The following is a 22,074-nucleotide window of genomic DNA, read 5'->3' as shown; positions in this document are numbered from 1 at the left end:
GTGCATGTGCGCGCATGTGTGTGTGTGTGTGTGCGTGTTTCTGTCTGTCTGTCTGTCTGTCTGTCTGTCTGTCCGTGCATGTACATATTCTTGTTGTGTTCATGCATGCCTGTCCACTGTTCTTCTGATCCACAGCTGGAAGTGGTGTACCGCGAGGCACTTCGCGTCATCGTGAACCGTGTAGGTGCGTCTGATACTTCTAACGCCGTGGCCTCGTCCGACATGTACGCACACTTGCAAGATGTGTACAGAGTGGGCTCTGACAAACACCAGGAACTGTTTGGCAAAGAGCAAGCAGCGGAGGTTAGTACCGTATTTTACCGGTTGTAAGTCGACCCCGGTTATAGGTCGACCCCCATATCCGGAGGTCTCAATTCTGTTTTTAAAGTTATCACCCAACGAAGCACTACTAACTCTCCCTGCTACATGTACTAACACATTTTAACAAATCACGTAAATATTCCTTATTAGAGGGTATAGCGTCCCAATCCTTGAAAAAGGCCACTAAACTGGCAAAATGTGAACACATGGTGCACTCGTGCATGCGGTGCAGGTCATTTAAAAAAAAGACACTGATAGTTCTCGGTTATATGTCGAATCCCGGTTGTAAGTCGACCCCCACCCTTTCTCCTTCTATTTTTAGCCGTAAAAGGTCGACTTACAACCGGAAACATACGGTAGTTTTCCTCTAATCTTGGCGTGTACTACTTTCTACGCTGAGTTCTGTCGTGAATTGGTTTGCGCACTGTAAGAGTGGGGGGGGGGGGGGGGGGGGAGGTGCACTGAGAAACACCAGAAACTGTTTTGGTAAAGAGCAAGCAGAAGAGGTTAGTTATTCTCTCCGCTTGGCTTTGACTACTTTCTACGTTGAGTTTTGTCGTGAATTAGTTTGTTTTGTTTGTTCAAATAGATTCTTGGTTGGAGGAAAGCAAATCAGCAGGCGAAGCACAGAAGCCATTATAGTTTCGACTGGGCCTTTCGTACCATATCACCATTGTATTCGACTTGAAATGTAATGGTACGAAAGGCCTTGTCGAAACTATTATGGCTTCTGTGCTTCGTGTGCTGATTTATTTTATTTCATTTTACTTTTAACTTCACCAGGTACACGGGCATTTCTGCCTTCTCGTCTAGCCATACGGCTAGAACTAGGGCCGAAACGATTGCCCATTTTGCCTTAACGATTAACCAATAACACTAACGATCGATTTATTGGTTTTACCGATTTTCCGAACAAGTTTTATACGTGTCCTGTTGGAAATTAGTATACGGCAAAAACAATTTAAAATTTGTTCAACTATGTACAGGTACGTACGGGTGAAAGATCCACACATGTACACAGGCCCAAAAAAGACCAAAATGAAATTTGCAACGTGATATGAGCAATGTTCCTCTGCCATTAGGCATCAACAATCAGTCCTCTGTCTTCTACAATGGAGAAGGGTCGACTGGAATCGACAATCCAGTCGATGATCGACTCCGTCAACATGCCTGAGCGCCTGCTGTCGCACGTTCGCAAGTTACCTGTGCCGAAGAACGACGTGACGGGCTTCGTTCCAGCACTGGTCGTCGCATTGTCACTGCGCTCAACATTGCTGGTAGTCGTCGTTGCTGTCGACTGGGTTGCTGGTCCTTTCCCTACCACAGCGGTGTACTGGTCTTTGTGAGCAGAAATCAGGTGCTGGAACAAGTTGGTTGTGCCGCTTTGACGGACGAACTCACGGCTGCACAAATTGCATCTCGCTTCGCTACCAGCTTCCTCGAAGCATGCCCAAACTGGCGATCTCTTGGTTCGACTAACTTTCGCTTTTACAGGCGGCAGCAGTGTCACTGCTCTCCTCGCCAACAAATCAAAACTAACTGTACGTTTTTGCCAGCTAGCTGGCCTCTGCGTACGCCGCAGACACACCCACACACAACAGAAAGATACAGATCACAGTAGTAGTGTGGTCTTTGTTCACTCACGACGGAAAGGATTGCCGACCCGATAGTCACTGGTGCAGTGTAGCGCGAGACACCGACAGCATGTCCTTGAGGGAATCCTACACATACATGTTCTTACATGTGGATGACTTCCAACCCCCCTGCCGCTAAAGAAGGCGCTCTGGCACGCCAGCATTGGCCGCTGCCTTCGCTCCCCCCGAGCGGAGACTGTGCGTGCCATACCCTGTGGGGTCTTCACCTACGCGGGCGAGAGCCGTGTGGATCAATTCGTGCGCCCGGGCGTATGTCATCTTTCCCCGCAGACATGACTGGTGGGTTGCTGCGGAGACCTTGCCAAAGAGAGGTTGAGTGGGTACATGCCGTGCTCTCTCCAAGAAACCCTCTATGACCGACACAGGACATGGTGTAGTAGCCTGCTGCTTCAGCCGGCTCGCCATGACCACATCGCCCTGGCGCAACTGGTCATTCTTGCGTTGTCGTAGTAGTGTGGTCTTTGTTCACTCACGGTGGAAGATGGAAGAGCTTAGCATAGTGTATACATGAGCAAGAAGAAGGGCATGCCACCTCACACATATACATGTACACGTATGTACCAGACCAACATGATGCAAAAAGTGAACCACTGTGGTGAATGGGGCCGCCGGATAATTAACCCTTAATGTACTGATTTCCAGCACAGAATGAAGCAGAATTTGAATTTTCAGCACATTTTTCACCTTCAACAGGCTATAACTTTGGCCTCCTTCACTCCTTTTCCACAATCTTGGGCTCTTTGGAAAGCTCCTGGCAAGAGCAACGCCAGGATACCAGGCTCCATCAACTAGCTGCCACAAATCAGGCGCAGGAACACAGCAAAGTCGTATCCAAGCCCAATATGCGAACAAATTTCCCCATCACCGCCAATCCACTCTCGTCTATCGCAGAACGCTCAAATCTTTTCGAGGCGATTCAAACTTCAGCAAACTACGTCACTATCATGATTGTGGTGAGTTGGTCAAAGAGCACACGAAAAGGGATTTTCCCCTAAAATGGCGAAGAGATCGATAAAAAAATTGAATTTGCCGAGACAAGAATACGGTGCGCAATATCTCTGGATTCGTACATCGTAGCTTTTCGGCGATTGTTGCATTGAAAAGCTTGGAGTTTCCGCTACCAAATAGACCTTTCGATTGTTTAATTCGGACAAGAAATGATGGAGTTACGAAGGTTTTACGGATCGATCATGAATCGATCATATGTGATCATATGTGATGATTCACGTACACACCGTACATAAAGGTTAACCGAAGCTGGCGGAAAAAAAACCAGGAACCCGGCGGAGGCACATCCCTGATATTCCATCAGCCAAGAACTCAGAAGTCGTCAAATTCAAGCACCCTGTTGCACTTAGAAATCGAATACTTGATTTTGGCCTCAATGGGGAGTTTAGGTACCCTGTACACCGAATCCGCAAATAAAAAGAGTAAACGACTTGCACGCTCTGCAGCGGGAAGCCGACAAAGTGACCATTTTTGGCATTTCATCGACAGCCATTGTTGTGACCTAAACCCAATCTCCAATCAGTGCCATGCGCGTTTCAGGAATGAACTTTCAGATTTTTGTGAATTACGGGAAAAATCTTGCAAATCGAGAAGATTTGCAGTGTAAACCATTGCAGTTTCCGTATTACACGTGTGCCTGGATTCAAATTACAATAAAATTGTTGTTCGCCTACTTGTAGAGTGTTGTCCCATTACACATCTCTTTCACTGTTATATTTAATTGAGCATCCGAATACATACCTTCAGGAAGATTACAATGAGCTAGTATTGAACATCATCCACCTTCGGGTTTCCGAAGTATGCACCCCGAGTCATGTCAAGCAGGTTTGAAGCGTAGTTTTTACTGTTTGGCAAAAGTGATCTACGCTTCCACCCTGAAGGAATCACCCCGGGAAGGTCCTGATCCCTGGAAAAATAAGGAACGTGGAGAGCTAAAAGTAAGGAATCTGCGGCGATGGATGTTGTACATCGAGTGAATGCCCTGCAGTTTTCTTCTCCATTACGACCAACTAGCAAACGCCATGGCTCTGATCTGGATGCTGACAGCAAACAGTTGAAATAAAGGCAAGGCTGCTTTGAACATGTTGCAACCAGGTAGTAGTACAGTTACAGTTGTACTACTTCGAAGTACTATCTACCACACTCGAGATCACCCAAAGAATAAAGCGATTGAATTCAAAATCCAAAAAATTGTTGGGGATCGTCTGAAGCATATTCAAGCGAGGTACAGTCGGGCTGGATGACTGATCAAAGCTCTCGGGCTGGTCCCTTGGGCTTTGATCAGCCATCAATCCCTCTGTACCTCGCTTGATTATCTACTTGATACCATTGTAGTTGCAAACAAGTAACTACAACAATTGCAGTACAATAGTCATGTAGTTTTTTGAATTAGTTATTTGAAAATGGTGAGCATCTTCATCTTCTTCCCGGTGCGCATGTACACATATTTTTTGAATCTGTACGTGCTCCAAGCCAACTCACCTCTGCTCAAATCGACGGCGATTTATTTCGCGATTTTAGGTCGATCGCCACGGAAAACCACACCAAACGTTGACAAAACTCCACGTTTTTCACTGAAGACGCATTGGATGTCATGATAAAACGGATGAAAAACCTCGTAATGGCTGATGAAGAAGAAGAAATTTGTCGAACTTCCAAGACGCACTGCAAAAGGAGTGCAAGAGTTTCGCCAGGGAAAGTAGGCAGGTCGGATTCAGTGATGCTTTTGCTGTCGATTGATGTCAGTTCCAGGTGTTCGATTTGTAAGTGCAACAGGGGACTCACTTTGGCACCACTGGCTGATGGACTATGAGGAAAAAACGGTTAGAATATCCCCATCAGATAAATGAAAAACGTAGCCTGCAGGACCTATCCAGAAGTGAGAATAAAGGGGAGGGCGGGTGGGAAACTACAACGAAAAGAGAAAGACCACGATGAACAGAAAAGTTTGAGAACACTGACGAAAACCAGCTGACGTAATCCTGGTGCCGTAACTATGGTGAAAATGCTGGCAAAAATACATTTTTCGTTTCATTCGCTACGCTCAGCCAAAGAAAAATAACACTTTTTGACAAGAACTGAACAAATTCACAGTTTCGCTACAACTTAAAATTATGAAGCTTTCCAGTTGTCACACTTTCCGGCTACGCTGACTAGTGCAGTGAACGTGCGCGGAGTATGATGTCGGCAGCTCAGCACGGAATGTACGACGACGAGTACCCAAAAATGATAAAGCCCGCAATAATTGTACGGACCTACGGCTTCATGCACGTGTACTTTGACGTTCATCATGTACCTGTGCGCATGATATGACGCGTATGCATGATGCCATGCATCATCTGCATGTGCTGACGTCGTGACCGCTCTCGCACTGTACAGTCATAATCGTTATCGATCATAACGATTATCGATTTCATCCATAACGAGAGATATACGAGTAATCGGTATAATCGTTTCGGCCCTACTCTCACTAATAGATGTAATTGGTTTGAACGCTGTAAAGATGGAATTGTCCTTTCCAGATATAGGTTACGAGTTGTATACCGTATTATCTCTATTATAAGCACGGTCCTTTATTTTTTCAATGTACCTCCGCCCCGTGCTATTATTGGAGACGTTCCTTTATTGGAGACTGTTCCCTTATTATTTCAACCTCATTTCAGAGGCTTGTTGCCATGCCAAATTCATGTCAGACACACCCATTTCAGGGTTTTTTCGCCGGTACAGATAATGAATTTACACAGTGTGCTTATAATGGAGACTGAGCACTTTATTTTTTGAATGCTGCCCCAAGGTGTTCTATTATTGGAGACTGTGCTTATATTAGAGATAATACGGTATATGCCTGCTGCATCTGTGCCTTTGATCCTTGAGGGTGGTGGCGTTCCTATGGAACGTTATACTCAGTCTAACTGATACTTTTTTTTAAAATATATGCCCTGGCTGATCTGCGAGTTTTTTTGCAAATTGACTCTAATACCACAATGTTCACAATACAAGCAGACAGCAAGCTTCTAATTGGGTTTATATAGGGTTTATGCCTAAAGTTCGTCCGCTATTTGATCTTGATGGGCATGTCCACTAAAACGGTACACACTGTGATACCAATCCTGCATAAAAGGCCATAAGCTGCACAGCCAGATCACACCCACAAATGCACTACAACTGGCTGTACCTGCCAAATATGGGACAATTTGCCCCTCAAAAAAAGTGGTGGCCATCTTTGCTGCCCCCGATGTATCGCAAAGTTCCACCACCCACGGGTAGGGCAGGGAGAGGTTTCCGTGCGTAAAAGTTAACATTGTCCCCGAGTTGTAAAGAGGTCGTTACGTTGAGTTGGCTGCTGAACACTCATTTCACTGTATTTGCGTCTGTTTGTAATTCCGTCTGTTGCTGCAGAAACCTGCCTTTCATGTTCGTGTCAATGTAGTCGCTGGTCAAGACCTCGATAGCATGGATGAGAATGGTAACCTGTGTGTGTGTGTGTGTGTGTGTGTGTGTGTGTGTACGTGTGTGTGTGTGTGGGCGTGCGCTTGTGTGCGAGTGTGCGCACCCGCGTGTGTGCCAGTGCGCGTGCGTGAGAGTGCATGTATGGGGAAGGGAATGTGCAGCTGTTCAGTAATTTACCCACGAGGTCAGACTCTTGGTAGTCCTGAAGCTACAACAGAGAAATTCTGCTCCCGTATTCATTTTTGTGTGCATGCACGTGTTCATGTGTGGGTGCATGTGTGTGTGTGTGTGTGTGTGCGCGCGCGCGCGCGCGTGTGTGTGTGTGCGCGCGCGCGTGTGTCCGCGTATGTGCGTGCTTGTGTGTGTGTGCTCTGCTTGTTGCTGTTGTTGCTGCCCTGTAGGTCTTAGCGATCCCTATTGCACTCTGGGCCTTGTGCATCTCAGCGAGGAGCTGAAGGATCGGCGCTCGGATAACAAGAAGCTGAAGATGGTGACCGAGATGACAGACAACGTGGTGAGCACCACTGTGCAGCCGAAAACACTGTCACCGGAATGGAACGAAGCGTTTGACTTGTAAGAGCACAGAAACTCTTTGACCTGATGATGATGGCGAAATGCCGACACTTTGCTAAAGCGTTTGGTGTGCATGTTTGGGCACGTGCCGTACTTCTGGCAATACTGGACGAGGTGCTTGGTACATGTAGTTGGTGGGCCCTAGAACCTCACCCAATTTGAAAAAACCCACCCACAACCCCCGACATAAACGGTGCGCTTGTTTCAGCCGGCCGATAGTAAAAGACTGGCCCAGTTCAAGAAAAATACAGCACTGTACTGGAGTTTCATGCAAAGTCCATTGCTCGGTGACTTGTGTGGCCTGTTTTTCTGTTACGTATGCCACAGTCAAACTTCAGAACTGCTCATCTAGGGTCACTTGTGTTTGGGTGTGTTCTCTGTTCATGTGCACAGCCCTGTCACCGACCTGAAGAATATGTATTTGCAGGTAGATCTATGGTAAGTAATGATGCTGCCTGCTAGTGCTGCGGGTGAGGGCGATGCTGTCACCACTGCTGCTGCTGCTGCTTCTTCTGGGGTGGGGGTGGTGCTGCTGGTGGTGGTGCTGGTGCTGCTGCTGCTGTTGCTGCTGCTTCTGTTGCTGCTGTTGCTGCTGCTGCTGCTGGTGTGGTGGTGGTGGTGGTGCTGCCACTGCTGGTGTTGGTGAGGGTGAGAGCTCTGCTTGTGGTGGAGGTGGAGATTGCGTATGATCATATCCATAGAGAATTGGAAAGGGCATAGAAACCAACTCTTGCCCTTGTCTCAAGTTTCATTTTTGCGTTTTTGTGGACTTACCATGATTAGAGTGTGTCCGAAGTGATGTTACTGTTGCTATGTCAGTGCACCCCGAGACTGTTCTGTTCCCATGGTGATGTATTGATGAATGTTCGGTTCCCATGGTGATGTATTTGATTAATGTTCTGTTCCCATGGTGATGTATTGATGAATGTTCTGTTCCCATGGTGATGTATTGATGAATGTTTTGTTGGCGTAGTGATGATATTGTTGGTGATTGCACTGCAGGGATCGCGACGATGACGACTCGGTGGGCGACGCAATCAAGAGAGGCTCCAGCGTTAAAGGCATTCGAGGCGTGGGAAAGTAAGCTCTCAATGCTGCTACAGTGCTGTCCGGTGCCGTAGCACGGAGCACTGAACTGGAAGAACGGAGTGCTGAACAACGTAGTGGCGAAGAAGAACGAACAGGCTAGGATTTCACCAAGCACAGCATACCCATGTATACACGGTGACTCAACTATGCATAGACTGTACAGCATACCCATGTATACACGGTGACTCAACTGTGCATAGACTGTACAGCATACCCATGTATACACGGTGACTCAACTGTGCATAGACTGTACAGCATACCCATGTATACACGGTGACTCAACTGTGCATAGACTGTACAGCATACCCATGTATACACGGTGACTGAACTGTGCATAGACTGTACAGCATACCCATGTATACACGGTGACTCAACTGTGCACACAGACTGTAAGGCCATCATTTTTTATATCTATGTTTCGCGTCAGTTCAACTTCCAGAATCATATGCGAGAGGTGGAAAAAAATAAAAAGTTGCAAAATAATAAAAAAGGCTCATCAGAGGTGTATGCACTGTACATAGCACAATAGCTCGTGCATGATGTACATTCGAGAGAAAAATCGTACATCGAAGCACAACATCTGGGTTATCAGCATGAGTAAATATTCACTTTGGACAGAGGAGGCAACCGTTGGTGCCCATGCTTCGCTGGATTATTGTACTGAGACTTCACCAGCGGTGCAAAGAGCTCCGGAATGACGCATCCTCTCAGCTTGAGGCGATCAATGCGGTCTGGTGTAAGCTCATAGAATATTGCTCCCAGATGCCGAACAAACGATTTACGAACGCTGGCCTACAAAAAATGTAGAGGCCATTTCTGAATCCCAGGTTCGCCGTATCGCAACCAGTCCACACTGATGACTCGCACGATCGTACACTCACTGTGCATGTTCGATTTTTTATTTTTTTCCGAAAAAAGTCAAAACGTATGCGTGCGGACGACGCGAAACATAGCTATAAAAAATGATGGCCTAATGCATGAAAATAAGAACGGCCTCGGCTACGAGGCTGACTTCCCAGTTCTTCGGCAACCGACAGTAGTACTGTAGATCTGCATGGCATTGTGTGTGTGTGTGTGTGTGCGTGTGTGTGTGTGTGCGTGTGTGTGTGTGTGTGTGTGTGTGTGTGTGTGTGTGTGTGCGTGTGTGTGTGTGTGTGTGTGTGTGTGTGTGTGTGTGCGTGTGTGTGTGTGTGTGTGCGTGTGTGTGTGTGCGTGTGTGTGTGTGTGTGTGTGTGTGTGTGTGTGTGTGTGCGTGTGTGTGTGTGTGTGTGTGCGTGTGTGTGTGTGTGTGTGTGCGTGTGTGTGTGTGTGTGTGTGCGTGTGTGTGTGCGTGCGTGCGTGCGTGCGTGTGTGTGCATGTGTGTGTGTGTGCATGTGTGTGTGTGCGTGTGTGTACTGTGGAGTTTGTGACCGCTGGTTTCAAAGCGCTGGCGGTTTTGCAGTTCATCGTTGTGTGGAGCGTCAGACATCGGACGAAATACCAGCTGTTTCAACGAGATGCAGCCTGAATTTGGACTGCTGCCAGCACCATTGCTCGATCTGTGATCGCTGCATGAAGAGTCAGGCTGGTTTTAACCGCCATAATTGTACTCGAGGCAAACGACTGCGAAAGGACCAGAGGACTAATCTGCCCATTCAATGCAGCATATGTAACGAACGATTCTCCCGCCCGCAGGACCTCACCCGCCACCGAAGACAGAAACACTAGCTATGTGTAGAACGGTCCCCTTTCACCTCAATTATTCTCCTTGTTTCTTTTTTCTCGCTGTTGTCTCCCGCTTCTGGGAGCGACGTGGCCATTTTGTGGCAGTTGTACATAGTAGTAGTAGTACGTGTGTGTGCGTGTGTGTGTGCGTGCGTGCGTGTGTGTGTGTCTCTCTCTCTTTCCTTGTCCTGGGCAAGCAGAAATTTTCATCTGGAATTCTATTTCATCGTCTTCGTCCCACTAGTTTCAGATTAATTTATGCAAGACTAAAAGTCGAGTTGTGTATCCTTTCCGTATGTTCAACTTCTGTGGGCGGATATTTCAACCAGAGAAACTGTCTTTTTCTCAAGGTGGCCAGAGTTATCCGCCAGCTAAATTTCTGCTTATAAGCCTACAACACAGCTGCCATGACTCGCTTCAAGCGTACACCTTTTTTTTCGGGTTTCCATTTCACTGTTTCGCCTGCAGGTTTTTCCAGAATCTTGCGGAGGTGGTCACCACAGGGACAAAGGATGATTTCATGGGACGCTGTTACGTGCCGTTAGAGGTATGTTTGCGAGGTATAGGCTCTGCATCATCTACTCTCGCTGGAATTTGTCACGGTTGCCAGGTCTCTCTCTCTCTCATTTTACTTTACAAATTGTACGGCAATTGTAACACCAAGAATAAAGGATTTTTGTTCTCTTTCTTGTCTTTTGTTTCAGTCTATCCATCAAGGTGGGGTGGATACCTGGTTTCCGCTGGAGTCGAAGCGCAGCAAGTCTGTTAACGGTTCACTACGCCTTGGCATGTCATTCATTCGAGATAGCGTCCAGGTAAGAACACAGAACACTCTCGTACTGTAGCGGACGTTGAAATCCACTGAGACGTCAAGCAGCCACGGGACGCTGGCCTTGCAGCCGCGGGGCGCTGCTGGTCCATGTTTACAGTATGTACGTGAACTACTATGCTGGATGCCAGGCATTGTTGCGTGTAAGCACAGTGCTTGGAACCTCCGGACGGCAGTTATCACCGCAGTACTAGAAATCGTACTCATTAGGGCACCTCAACTCAAACCTTCAAAAACATGGTCTCTTTGCTGCATACGTTACATTTAAAAAAAATAGTGTTCACCAGAAACCAGGATTATTTCTAATGTTGAGTTTGTGCTGGTGTTGATCATACATTGCTTCAGCAGCTTGGGCGCACACGTCTGTGATGTTGTCTCACTGGCATTCGTAATTGATGTGTCGATCTTGGCACGTCGTTCAAATCACGTGTGTCTGTGCGTGTGCGCGTGTGTGTGTGTGTGTGTGTGTGTGTGTGTGTGTGTGTGCGTGTGTGTGTGTGTGTTCTCTCAGGATTCTGAACGTGTTGATCCAGCTTGGTCACCGCTGAAAGTCTATGAAGTCCTCTACTGGGACTTTGTACGGCATGAAGTTTATCGACTGCAACAGGTACACTGTTGCTCTGCTCGTTGTATTTCTTACGTCTTTCCTAAACGGTTTGTGCACGATGTCATTGCGATGTTATCCGCTCGCACTTTCCTGCACGAAGGGGATGATTTGTGGATTTAAAGCCGTGCCAGGCCCCGACAGTCGTATATGTGCTCTGTCCTAGACGACGGGTTTGCACTCCCATGCGCATGAGCATGGACACGTGCACACACACACACACACGCGCTCACACACACGCGCGCTCACACACACACACACACTGCTTGTGTTACACCACTTGTACACAGTCAGTAGAGAGAGAGAGAGAGAGAGAGAGAGAGAGAGAGAGAGAGAGAGAGAGAGAGAGAGAGAGAGAGAGAGAGAGAGAGAGAGAGAGAGAGAGCGAGAGAGCGAGAGAGCGAGAGAGCGAGAGAGCGAGAGAGAGAGAGAGAGAGAGAGAGAGAGAGAGAGAGAGAGAGAGAGAGAGAGAGAGAGAGAGAGAGAGAGAGGACGAACGCAATGTCGCAACTCCGTGTTTTCACGTTATTTGTGATCATCAGGCAATTGGTGGCCCAAACCAGGTAGCATGAACATAGGGGGGGGGGGGGGGGAGAGAACATACAGCCTACTTCAGGTGCACGTGATAAGTGGACAAGGCAGTGGACTGGGATGTGTGCACTATCCGACATTCAGCACTCTCCAGGAACTCTGACATCATCTGTAGGTGAATGATGTCACTGCGTAGAGCTATGACGTAACTTTGACATACTGACACTGTAAGACCAGTAATGTTAACGAGAAGTCGTTATGTACACAACAATATGTACCTGTACAGTCATTTGCCGGTTTTGAGACGGAATTCGTTAGAATTTCACCTCGCTAACCCACAAAAATCCGGAGATCGTTAACTTTATTTGACGTTAAAATATCTGGTCTTACGGTAATGTTGTGAACTGGATGTGTTGTGCTGATAGAATAATGTGTTCCGGTGGAGAGGGAGACTGCCGCGTGTTCCAACGGACATTCTTGAACTGTTCCGAGTACAGCTGGGTATCAATACTGTTCAACATATGGCAAGGTGAGTAACACTTTGTGTGTGTGTGTGTGTGTGTGTGTGTGTGTGTGTGTGTGTGTGTGTGTGTGTGTGTGTGCGTGCGTGCGTGCGTGTGTGTGTGTGCGTGTGTGTGTGCGTGTGTGTGTGCGTGTGTGTGTGTGTGTGTGTGTGTGTGCGTGTGTATGTGTGTGTGTGTGTGTGTATATGTGTGTGTGTGTATATGTGTGTGTGTGTGTGTGTGTGTGTGTGTGTGTGTGTGTGTGTGTGTGTGTGTATGTGTGTGCGTGCGTGCATGCCATATACATACCGAGTGTACTTGTGGACTATTTGCAACTGCTCTCTCATTGTGTGTGTCAGTATTTGCTGGCGAAAGGGTCTTTACTTCTCTGTGCATACTGTGGTATCATTCTGTGCCAGCATGACATCCTTCAAGTCATGGTCCGGAAATATAACCTCCCTCGAAGTAGGCAACCTGGATTGTGTACGAAACTATCTTCTTTGTGCCGATGTTGCCACTGTCTTTCTACACGGTCTTTTTTGTGTCAATGTCGTCCTATTATGTTTCTGTGCTGTCTTCTTTATGTTCATGTCTTCTAATTGTGTCTCTGTACTCTCTCATTTCTGTTCATGTTGACCCATTGTCTTTCTGTACTGTCTTGTTTGTATCAATGTCGTCCCATTGTCTTTCGCTATCTCCTACATTATGTCCTATGTCGTCCCATTGTCTTTCGCTGTCTCCTACATTATGTCAATGTCGACCCAACCTTTTTCTGTACTGTCCCCTTTTATACCAATGTTGTGTCATTGTGTGTTCTGTGTTCTGTGTTCTCTTGATGTTTAGAGAATGGCAGGTTTTAGCAGAGGCACAGCAGCGTCACGGTGTCAAGTTTTCACGACTCATTGAGTGCATCGATGTACTCTCGGCAGAATACGCAGAAGCGGAGGCGAAAAACATTCGCCTCAGTGAGAGCGAGGTACGGTATAGGGTGCGTGAGCGCGCGTGGCTGGAAGGGGGGAGGGTATGGGTGGGTGGGGGTACATGTAAATTATGCGGGGGGGGGGGGGGTACATAATAAGCGTTGTGCACACAAGGGCAAGTGACATCATTGGTTTACGTCATCGCGCGGGAAGCTCAAATTGGGTGGCAAAACCTTTTGGGCTTCGTTGTTTGAAGAAAGAACAAACTTACATTTTGGTTTAGTTAGGTTCAGGTTATCTGTCGACTGTGGAGGAAGTGGTTGTAGTCGTTTAGACACGATGACGAAGTCTTGCTGCGTCTTTGGCTGCTCCAATCGGGGTGGCAAGCGGAAAGATGGAACAAAGCTTTCTTTTCACCGTCTTCCTCTGGGAAAGAAGCCTACACTCAAAAAGTGGCTCCACAACATGCGGACATCGAGTGTGGTTGTGGGCAGCTCGACAATGGTCTGCGGCGCTCATTTTGTTGGCGGAAAGCGCTCCAAGGAGCATCCTATCCCAACGCTGTTCGCGTGGTCAGCAGCAGAGAAGACGAGGAAAACGCCAAAAGAACGCGTGGCCCTGAAGACACATCAGGACAAAACGCCCCAAGCGTCAGCAGCGAAACCTGAAACATGTGAAAGCACTTGTGAGGAGCAGCCATCACCATCCCTACCCAGCGTTGATGAGCAGATCAGTGAAGTGCGAACTCAGATCCAGGAATGTTTGGAGGAGAACACACGGTTGCGGATGGAGGTGCAGAAGTTGACACAGGAGAATGAGGCACTGCGAGTCAAGTTGGAGGAAACTGCCACAGTACCAGCACCAGAGTTTTCTGTCGCCAGGATTTGCAACAGTGACAGCCTCACCAAGTTCTATACTGGTATCCCCAGCTATGAGCAATTTCAGGCATTGGTGGCTTTCCTGGAGCCCCACTGCAAGGGGATGACCTTATGGAATGGAGCAAGAACAGGTGAGGATGTTATCTGTTCTGTGCTAGATTTTGATGATGTAAATACTGTGCTTTGCAATGTTGTTGGGTGGAATGACTTCAGTAGTACGGAACCTACTTGTGTCGGTACCATAATTTCCATACTCAGTGCTGTGAGTCTCCATCCTCCTGGCAAATCAAACTTCTTTTCGTGGGCCATGTCATACATGTCTCGGTTCAATGTACTGTGCCCACTGCATAGGTGAACGGCAACGTCAGTGTGTGAGGGCCTTGGACGATGAAAACAGCCTGCTCCTTACGTTCATGAAGTTGCGGCTGGATTGTCCTAACGAAGACCTGGCTCAGAGGTTTTCAATCAGTGCAGGTACTGTGAGCCGCATCTTCACCTCGTACCTCATGGTCATGTACCACGCCTTCAAGTCTGCACAGCTACCCGCCTGGCCGGCTAGAGCGCAGGTTAGTTGTCATGCCAGAATGATTTATGTCTGTTGATGATATGCCCGTGGCTCAACAGCTGAAGCCTAACCCATTACTGGTCGTTAGTGAGTCCAGCCTTTTGGATTGCAATAGGGCTGGTTTATTTTTTTCCTAACGTATACCTTACATACGATCGCATCAGTGTCTGTGCTTGATCTGGTCTTTCGAGAATTGAGTCCCATTGGTGTGTGTGTGTGCTATGTGCCCATGTTCTATCTACTAACCTGTAGATCGATGCCGCTATGCCCCAGAAGTTCCGCGACCTATACCCCACCACACGCACTATAATCGATTGCACCGAGTTCCCCATCCAGATTCCCTCCGACCCCGACACTCAGAGAGTCACCTGGTCAACGTACAAGAATAGAAACACATTCAAAGCTCTAGTTTGCATCACACCCAGTGGAGCTATCTCGTTCATCTCTTCCCTGTATGGTGGGTCAGTTTCTGACCGTGAAATCACCAAGACGTGTGGAGTGCTGGATTTGCTGGACAAAGGTGACTCAAACATGGCGGACAAGGGATTCACAATCAAGGAACTCTGTGAAGGTATGTCCCCTGTTTTGTTTCCTTTTGGTGAACAATACTGTATGGTTGCGATCAGTGCTGTGAACTCCTCCTTACAGTAGATGTGTAGTGCAGTCAATGCTGGAAATGGTGGTGTAAGCAAGTTTTGCTTGGAAGCTTATAAACTGTGCTGCTTGTTTCTTGTTACCTCAGAACGGGGTGCCTATGTCAACATACCACCGTTCATCAAGAATGGCCAACAGCTGACCGAAAAGGAGTTGGTGCAGACCCGCCGCGTTGCCTCGCTACGCGTTCATGTAGAACGTGCTATCGAACGAATAAAGAACTTTCACACCCTGGATTTTATTCTATCCGCTCACTTTGACATTGCTGATGCCATATTTCTGGTTTGCTGTGTGGTTGCCGATTTTGGTGCGCAGCTCATTACATAGCTTCCTTCCATTTCTTGCTGCACCGTTACTGCTCAATGCGTTCAGTTACTGACAGGTTCATGATGCCCGTCCCAGTGTTTGCTTCTGTGAGCCTCTTCCCCCACCCCCCACCATGCATCCGTTGTTATTTTCCACACGTGACTGCTGTCACCACCATAGCAATATCACTGCCTGTATTTCTCCTCTTTGCTTTTCAGCATGAAGTGACAAAAGTGCGTTCTATGAAAGTAACTCAATGGATCATGGAAGCAACCATACAAATCACAAGCATGTTTGTGGCTGTCATGTACGGCAATAAAGTGGGCTATGTTCACGTATGGTTGTAAAAAAAATGGTGTGACGTGGGGCTGTATCCACTTTTATGTTCTGTACACTGGCAATAAAACACTAGACATTATGTACACTGACAATATAAGTATGTACACCGTATGCATGCGTAGCCGTTCATGTGGATGCATTGCCACAGCTCCACCTTCCATAGGGTGGGGAAATACATGTAGCAATGGTGGCAGCCAATGAACACGTCAAAGACTGACGTCACCATGAGCTCTCAAGCAGCAACTGCAAACTTTGCCCATGTCATCATCCGTGCACGTATGATGGAACTGATGGGCACAGACTTTGCACGGACGCAATGCCAATGCTCGATCAAATGAACAACCTTGGCAGCAGGATGAGACTCCTGTGGCGGTTGACATACGTTGCTGCCGGTCCACATTTCCTTGCGTTGGAGACTTGGCAGCATCTTCTGCAGCGCACACCTGTCGTGGCGGGCTATCCTTCTCTTGCGTTGGAGAGGTGGCGGCATCTTGTAGAGCACACGACACTGGCGGCGGCACATTGAGCTGGGTGGGGTCGGCAGGGGCAACATCCATGTAGCAGACGGGCTCTTCTTGTGGGTGAAGAAGTTGCGGAAGCAGCCAACCACGGTAGAAGCCGGTCAATTTCGGCTCCATCTGCTCCTTCCAGAACGCCGCGTCGAATGGGATTCGCTGTATAGCGATGCCCATTGGCGTCCACACGACAAAGTCGCACCACTGCACTTCAGCAACTGCCATGCCACCTTGCACTTGATAGAAATAGTCATGTTGTCGCCGTAGGCATAAACCTCCATCTGACCATGTGCAGTAGAATGGGTTGGAGCCAGACTCCATGCATGCATCTTGGGGAGAGTGGTGACGATGGGGAATATGGGCATTTGACCTCAAGTAAACCCATTTGCGATGTCAGCGGCTGGGTCGGGACGAATACGATTCCATCTGGGCTGGCAGCAACGTACCCACACTGCATGACAACAAGACCACGCTGTGAGACACACAGGCCATTCTTGCCAGACATGTGCTGCTTCTCCGAGTAGATGCGGACGGCTTCATCTTCATGCTCTCTGCCCCACGACAAGGCCGGACTGTTGATAACTGACTGGGATAGAAGGCGTTTCACCAACGACGGATGTGCTGATTTGCACTTCACAATCACACCGAAGTTGGATGCTGTGAGTCGCCCGTACCTGTTGCATAGGGCACGAAATGAACACACCAGAGGGACATACACATGAACCAACCAATCTGCAGTGTTGGGTGAATTTGAACATACTTGAAAGTGTTGTAAAGTCATGGCCTAAACAAAGTCGTCAACAAAAGCATGAAAACAGTATACACCCGTCATGTTTTGGATAGTGTTATGTGCCTGCAGACTTTCCTGGACTGAATGCAGTACACTATCCTCAGACATACCTTTGCATTTTCCACTGCCGGTTACCAGCCTGCCCACGAGTTCGATACTCCAGTGCATGGCGTTGCTGCCTGGACACTTGCATATGACGCATGAACATATCACACCATGCCACGACAACACTGCCATCAGGTCGGAATGTGCTGCGGTACGTCCTGGACTCCTTCATCAGCTGCACTAGCTCCGGCACTGACCGGCAGTCGGTTGATCCAGTGGAGCAGGTGGTTGTCTGAGCAGGAGAGGTAGAGCATGGCCGCAGAGTGTCCAGGATATTGGCTGGTTGGGAGCAAGAGCTCAACAAGTCAAAGAGTCTCTGTCGCTCTTCTGGTGCAGAGTCTTTTGGAGCGGTGGCAGCACGTGGGTCGAAGGACGCACGACTGGAGGTTGACTTCGGGGTATGGTTGAACACAGGCTTAGCGAACTCCATGTCAGAAACTCGCCTTTTGCCTGGTGGTGCGCTCCAAGCCTGTAGGTCACTGGTTGAGCAGGTCATCCCAGTGAATACCCCTCGTCGGCAGAATTCCTCTAGTCCATAGCACATGGCCCCGATGTGCTTGCAGCTGGCTGATGGGCCAATGCCAGCTCGGCACTCACAAGACGCATAGATGATCCGTACAGAGGGCTCGCGTTTCATTGCCATTGCTATTTTATACCGCATCGACGTCTTCATCTCTGCCTTGCAAAACCCACGGAAATACACCGTCCCATTCTCCAGGCACACCTCTCCATCTCGGCAGTACTTCTTGCTGTAGAGTCCAAAGCTATGGGAGGACACAGCTCTCATGTCGTCAGCATCCAGACCAGCAGACATGGTCCAGAGCGTCCATAGGCAACAGCCAACAAGAAAGAAAAGACCAGGCGAAAGACCAAAATACCGCTTCCTACTTTCATATTTCACCTCGTGGATAAATGCCAACGCCATGCGCCAGGTCTCTGCCACCCAAAACGCTTTCCCGCGGTTTTTCAAGGCCCAAAACATGACGTAATGCCTTGTGTGCACAGCGCCTATTATGCGGGGGGGGGGGGGGGTACATGTATATTATGCGGGGGGGGGGGGGGGTACATGTATATTATGCGGGGGGAGGGGGTACATGTATTATGCGGGGGGGGGGGGGTACATGTATATTATGCGGGGGGGGGGGGGGGTACATGTATATTATGCGGGGGGGGGGGGGGGGTACATGTATATTAATAGGGAGGGATACACCAGTACTTGTAGTCCATCTGACTGATACGTGATCATCTCTCACCGTGTGCAGTTGTTGTCTTCTTTACTTGCTGTGTGCTTACCCTAGGCCAGTGATCTCGTTACCAGCATGGAGTCGTTTGTGAACACGACACTGCAATTGCTTGGCAAGCAGCGCGACATCTTTCCGCCAAACTCCACCACCAGTGGCATGCCCGCAGTGCGCCGACTCTCCAATCTCCTTGTGTAAGAACATCACTGGGGAAATCCCCTCGTGATAATCACAAACTAACTTCTGTCGAATGGACTCGGATGGAGAGCCTAGGATAAATTTATAGAATAGAGAAAGGATAGTTTAGTAAATCGTGATGTTAGTGGACATTATCACTCTCTTAGTATTGACTCCCATTGATTTTTGCTATACCTAAGCAGTCAAATATTCCTGCATATTTCACTCCTTAGGGCTATATTGACTGCTTATATTTGACTGCTTAGGGGTTGCGCAGTTGAACGGTGCCTAGTGCAGCATTGTCACTGCATGAGTAGGTGGTGGTGCAACGGTTGTGCAATCATAAAACCGGGATTCATGAGGTTATCGTTCTGGAATTTGAAATACGGACTGTTTGTTGTGATAAATCTAATATTGACTTCGTACTTGGTCAGTATAGGAAATAAAAACCTCGTAAAAGACCTCGGCTTCGCCTCGGTCTTTTACTCGGCTTTTATTTCCTATATTGACCTCGTACCCAGTCAATATTAGATACTTATAGCGTAACTTGTAGTTCCTTGGTCCTTTCTCTTTTCTACAACTTCTGTCGGTCCGTTTTTTCTGTGGGTCTGTATGTTTGCCTGCATGTCTGTGTGTCGGTCCGTCTGTCTGTTGGTCCGTCTGTTTTTCGGTCCGTCTGTCTGTTGGTCCGTCTGTCTGTCGGTCTGCTTGACTGACTGTCTGTCTGTGTGTCTGTCTGTCTGTCGGACTCCATCGTTCCTCAGATCTCTTTCAGCCGTATACAAGTTCAAGGGCTTCACCAACTTCTTTCCCAAACGCAACTTGCAAGAAGATATCCAGACGACAATACGGGTGAGCGCATATGAAGCGAGGAGATTCCTTTGAGCTTGCTGTGTGAATTGCTTCAAAACTTACTTCCTACGCCTCTCTCTCTCTCTCTCTCTCTCTCTCTCTCTCTCTCTCTCTCTCTCTCTCTCTCTCCCTTTCTCTTTCTCTCTCTCTCTCTCTCTCTCTCTCTCTCTCTCTCTCTCTCTCTCTCTCTCTCTCTCTCTCTCTCTCTCTCTCTCACTCACACACACTCCACACACTCTCTCTCTCACACTCTCTCTCTCACACTCTCATTCTCTCTCTCTCTCTCTCTCTCTCTCTCTCTCTCTCTCTCTCTCTCTCTCTCTCTCTCTCTCTCTCTCTCTCTCTCTCTCTCTCTCTCTCTCTCTCTCTCTCTCTCTCTCTCTCTCTCTCTCTCCCTCTGTGTTCTTTGACTGTGCATCGTGTCTTGCACAATTCAAGGTACATATTAATTGTAGAAAGTAGGGCTGAAACGGTTACACATTTGTGCTTAACAGTTAGCTGTTAGCATAACGGTCGGTTAACCGGTTATAACCTATAAGACTGCAACAGTGAAACTTCATTGTTTTTGACGCCATTTTATGCCTTGTCTGAAGAATTTTCATGATTCTGTACAAAATACTCGAAAATAGGTAACATCCGCTGGGTAGCTAAAAAAATGGAGTGCACAATTTTCACCTTACACCTGAGGTCATAACTTTGGTGTCCTTCACTTGATTTTCACAATCTTGGGCTCCTCGGAAAGCTCCTGGTGAGAGCAAAGCGATGATACTAGGTTCCATCAAGCAATCTCCACATATCAGGCGCAGGAACACAGCGAAGTCGTTTCCAAGCCCGATATGCAAGCAAATCCATCCCATCAACGCCACTTCACTTTCTTCCATCGCAGAACGCACAAATATTTTGAGACGATTGAACTTCAGGCCGCTACGTCCCTATCTTGTGCTCAGTGGACTAGTCGCGCGCTCCAAATGCACGCAAAAAAGGATTTGTTTCACTAAAGGTGGTGATGCGTATCGATCGAAAAATTGCTGAGATAAGAATTCGGCATGCGATATCTCTGGAGTCAGACATCGCAGATCTTTGGCGATTGTTGCAATGGAGAGCTCGGAGTTTCCGCTACCACGTAGAGCCTTCGATTGTTGAATTTGAACAAGAAATGACGGAGTTATGAAGGTTCCTATTTTTCAAAAAATGTTCGAAAAATCGCTGCATAACCGTCGATCAAACGGTTATCCGTTTGTTTGGCCCTAACGGTTACATAACCGGTTATTCGTAATAACCGTTTCAGCCCTAGTAGAAAGCCATAGCCAGTTTACCATCTTGCTCTACTTTGCTTGTACGTGTGTATGTGTGCTTGGTGTCCATCGCAGGAGTCAACTTCGAAATGGCTGGACCAGATGGAAGCGCGGGCCGCTCAAACTACTACAGTAAGTCTACACAGCAGCACCTCTGGTTTTCTGTCAGCTGGTCCCTGCTCCGCGTGTGACTCGTGTCCTCGCCATGCTCCTGGTTCTCTAGTTACGTTCTGTTTGTGTTCTGTCTGGACGCGTACTAGACCACTAGTATATACTGCAAGTATGTGTGTGTGTGTGTGTGTGTGTGTGTGTGTGTGTGTGTGTGTGTGTGTGTGTGTGCGTGCGTGTGCGTGTGTGTGCATGCGTGCGCGTGTGTGTGCGTGCGTGTGTGTGTGTGTGTGTGTGTGTGTGTGTGAGTGTGCGTGTGTATGTGTGCGTGTGTGTGTGTGTGTGTGTGTGTGTGTGTGTGTGTGAGTGTGCGTGTGTATGTGTGCGTGTGTGTGTGTGTATGTCTCTGTACAAACCAGGGCACTGTGCAGACATTGCAGCAGTTGACGGCTGTAGTACGGGACATCAGGAACGACCTAGTCGACGCTGGGCATTTCTACGACCACCACTATAAGAAGTATGATTGCTTGTAGCAGCTTGTAGCATTGTTTACTGGGACGTTCATTCTGTTCGAAATCATGGTAACCAATCCAATCAATCCGAATGGTAGCGACCTCGGCCATAATTTTATATGGAAGTTGGACGCTCCCACACTGGAGCTCGTGCTTTTCCCGCTGACCTGACTTGATATTCTGTTGCCGTTGATTTTCTCATCTCCCTTGGATAGCTTGCTCCGTACAGTGTACATATGTGAGAATTGATCTCATGAAACTGCCCTTTCTTATTGTCTGCAGGTGTGCGGAAAAGTCGTTGATACAAAGCCATTTGGCTCTTCACGTCGTGTGGGGAAATGATAAATGTGCTTGAAATCGTGGCACTCTGAAACTATTGCGCTGTTGTAAAGACTGGTGTCTGAAAATTCTCTACATATCCAGCAACATGCCTGTACGTCTTGTCACGATGGTCGCCAGTTCACTTCTAGTTTAGCCTGTAGGTGCATGCGTTATACGGATTAGGCCTCATTGTCGGAGTCAGTTAGCTGTCCACAGTATTGAGTTTGT

General features: G+C 47.9%; 2 protein-coding genes across 4 annotated transcripts in view; both read left to right on the top strand.

The window, feature by feature from the left end:
* Positions 1 to 21,679, top strand: part of LOC135824763 (BAI1-associated protein 3-like) — a 28,298-nt gene extending 6,619 nt beyond the window's left edge. For 2 of the 3 annotated variants that reach the window (XM_065337471.1, XM_065337472.1), the window contains exons 5-18: positions 136 to 303; positions 6,384 to 6,450; positions 6,836 to 7,007; positions 7,401 to 7,445; positions 8,010 to 8,087; positions 10,270 to 10,348; positions 10,506 to 10,616; positions 11,142 to 11,237; positions 12,191 to 12,294; positions 13,112 to 13,244; positions 18,639 to 18,775; positions 19,523 to 19,610; positions 20,981 to 21,037; positions 21,433 to 21,677. In XM_065337471.1, coding sequence (XP_065193543.1) covers positions 136 to 303; positions 6,384 to 6,450; positions 6,836 to 7,007; positions 7,401 to 7,445; positions 8,010 to 8,087; positions 10,270 to 10,348; positions 10,506 to 10,616; positions 11,142 to 11,237; positions 12,191 to 12,294; positions 13,112 to 13,244; positions 18,639 to 18,775; positions 19,523 to 19,610; positions 20,981 to 21,037; positions 21,433 to 21,546 — 1,449 coding nt within the window. In that variant the 3' untranslated portion in view covers positions 21,547 to 21,677. Of the gene's footprint in view, positions 1 to 135; positions 304 to 6,383; positions 6,451 to 6,835; positions 7,008 to 7,400; positions 7,446 to 8,009; positions 8,088 to 10,269; positions 10,349 to 10,505; positions 10,617 to 11,141; positions 11,238 to 12,190; positions 12,295 to 13,111; positions 13,245 to 18,638; positions 18,776 to 19,522; positions 19,611 to 20,980; positions 21,038 to 21,432 lie in introns of all 3 variants that reach the window. The other variant, XM_065337470.1, reaches the window with a different exon arrangement.
* Positions 13,443 to 18,137, top strand: LOC135825183 (uncharacterized). Its single transcript, XM_065337912.1, has 4 exons — positions 13,443 to 14,197; positions 14,418 to 14,632; positions 14,884 to 15,202; positions 15,374 to 18,137. The coding sequence occupies exons 1-4, from the start codon at positions 13,528 to 13,530 to the stop codon at positions 15,610 to 15,612; spliced, it is 1,443 nt and encodes a 480-aa protein (XP_065193984.1). The 5' UTR covers positions 13,443 to 13,527; the 3' UTR covers positions 15,613 to 18,137.
* Positions 21,680 to 22,074: the final 395 nt, after the last annotated feature.

This window comes from Sycon ciliatum, chromosome 9 (genome assembly GCF_964019385.1).
Source record: "Sycon ciliatum chromosome 9, ocSycCili1.1, whole genome shotgun sequence".
NCBI classification, from domain to species: Eukaryota; Metazoa; Porifera; class Calcarea; order Leucosolenida; family Sycettidae; genus Sycon; species Sycon ciliatum.
Note: the sequence above shows the minus strand (reverse complement) of the source record. Positions and strands in the feature narration are given on the sequence as shown.

Coding starts and splice junctions, on each gene's coding strand:
- LOC135825183 (XM_065337912.1), top strand. CDS start 13,528: ATGACGAAGTCTTGCTGCGTCTTTGGCTGCTCCAATCGGGGTGGCAAG. Junction 14,198..14,417: donor ATGGAATGGAGCAAGAACAG/GTGAGGATGTTA, acceptor CCCACTGCATAG/GTGAACGGCAACGTCAGTGT. Junction 15,203..15,373: donor AATCAAGGAACTCTGTGAAG/GTATGTCCCCTG, acceptor TTGTTACCTCAG/AACGGGGTGCCTATGTCAAC.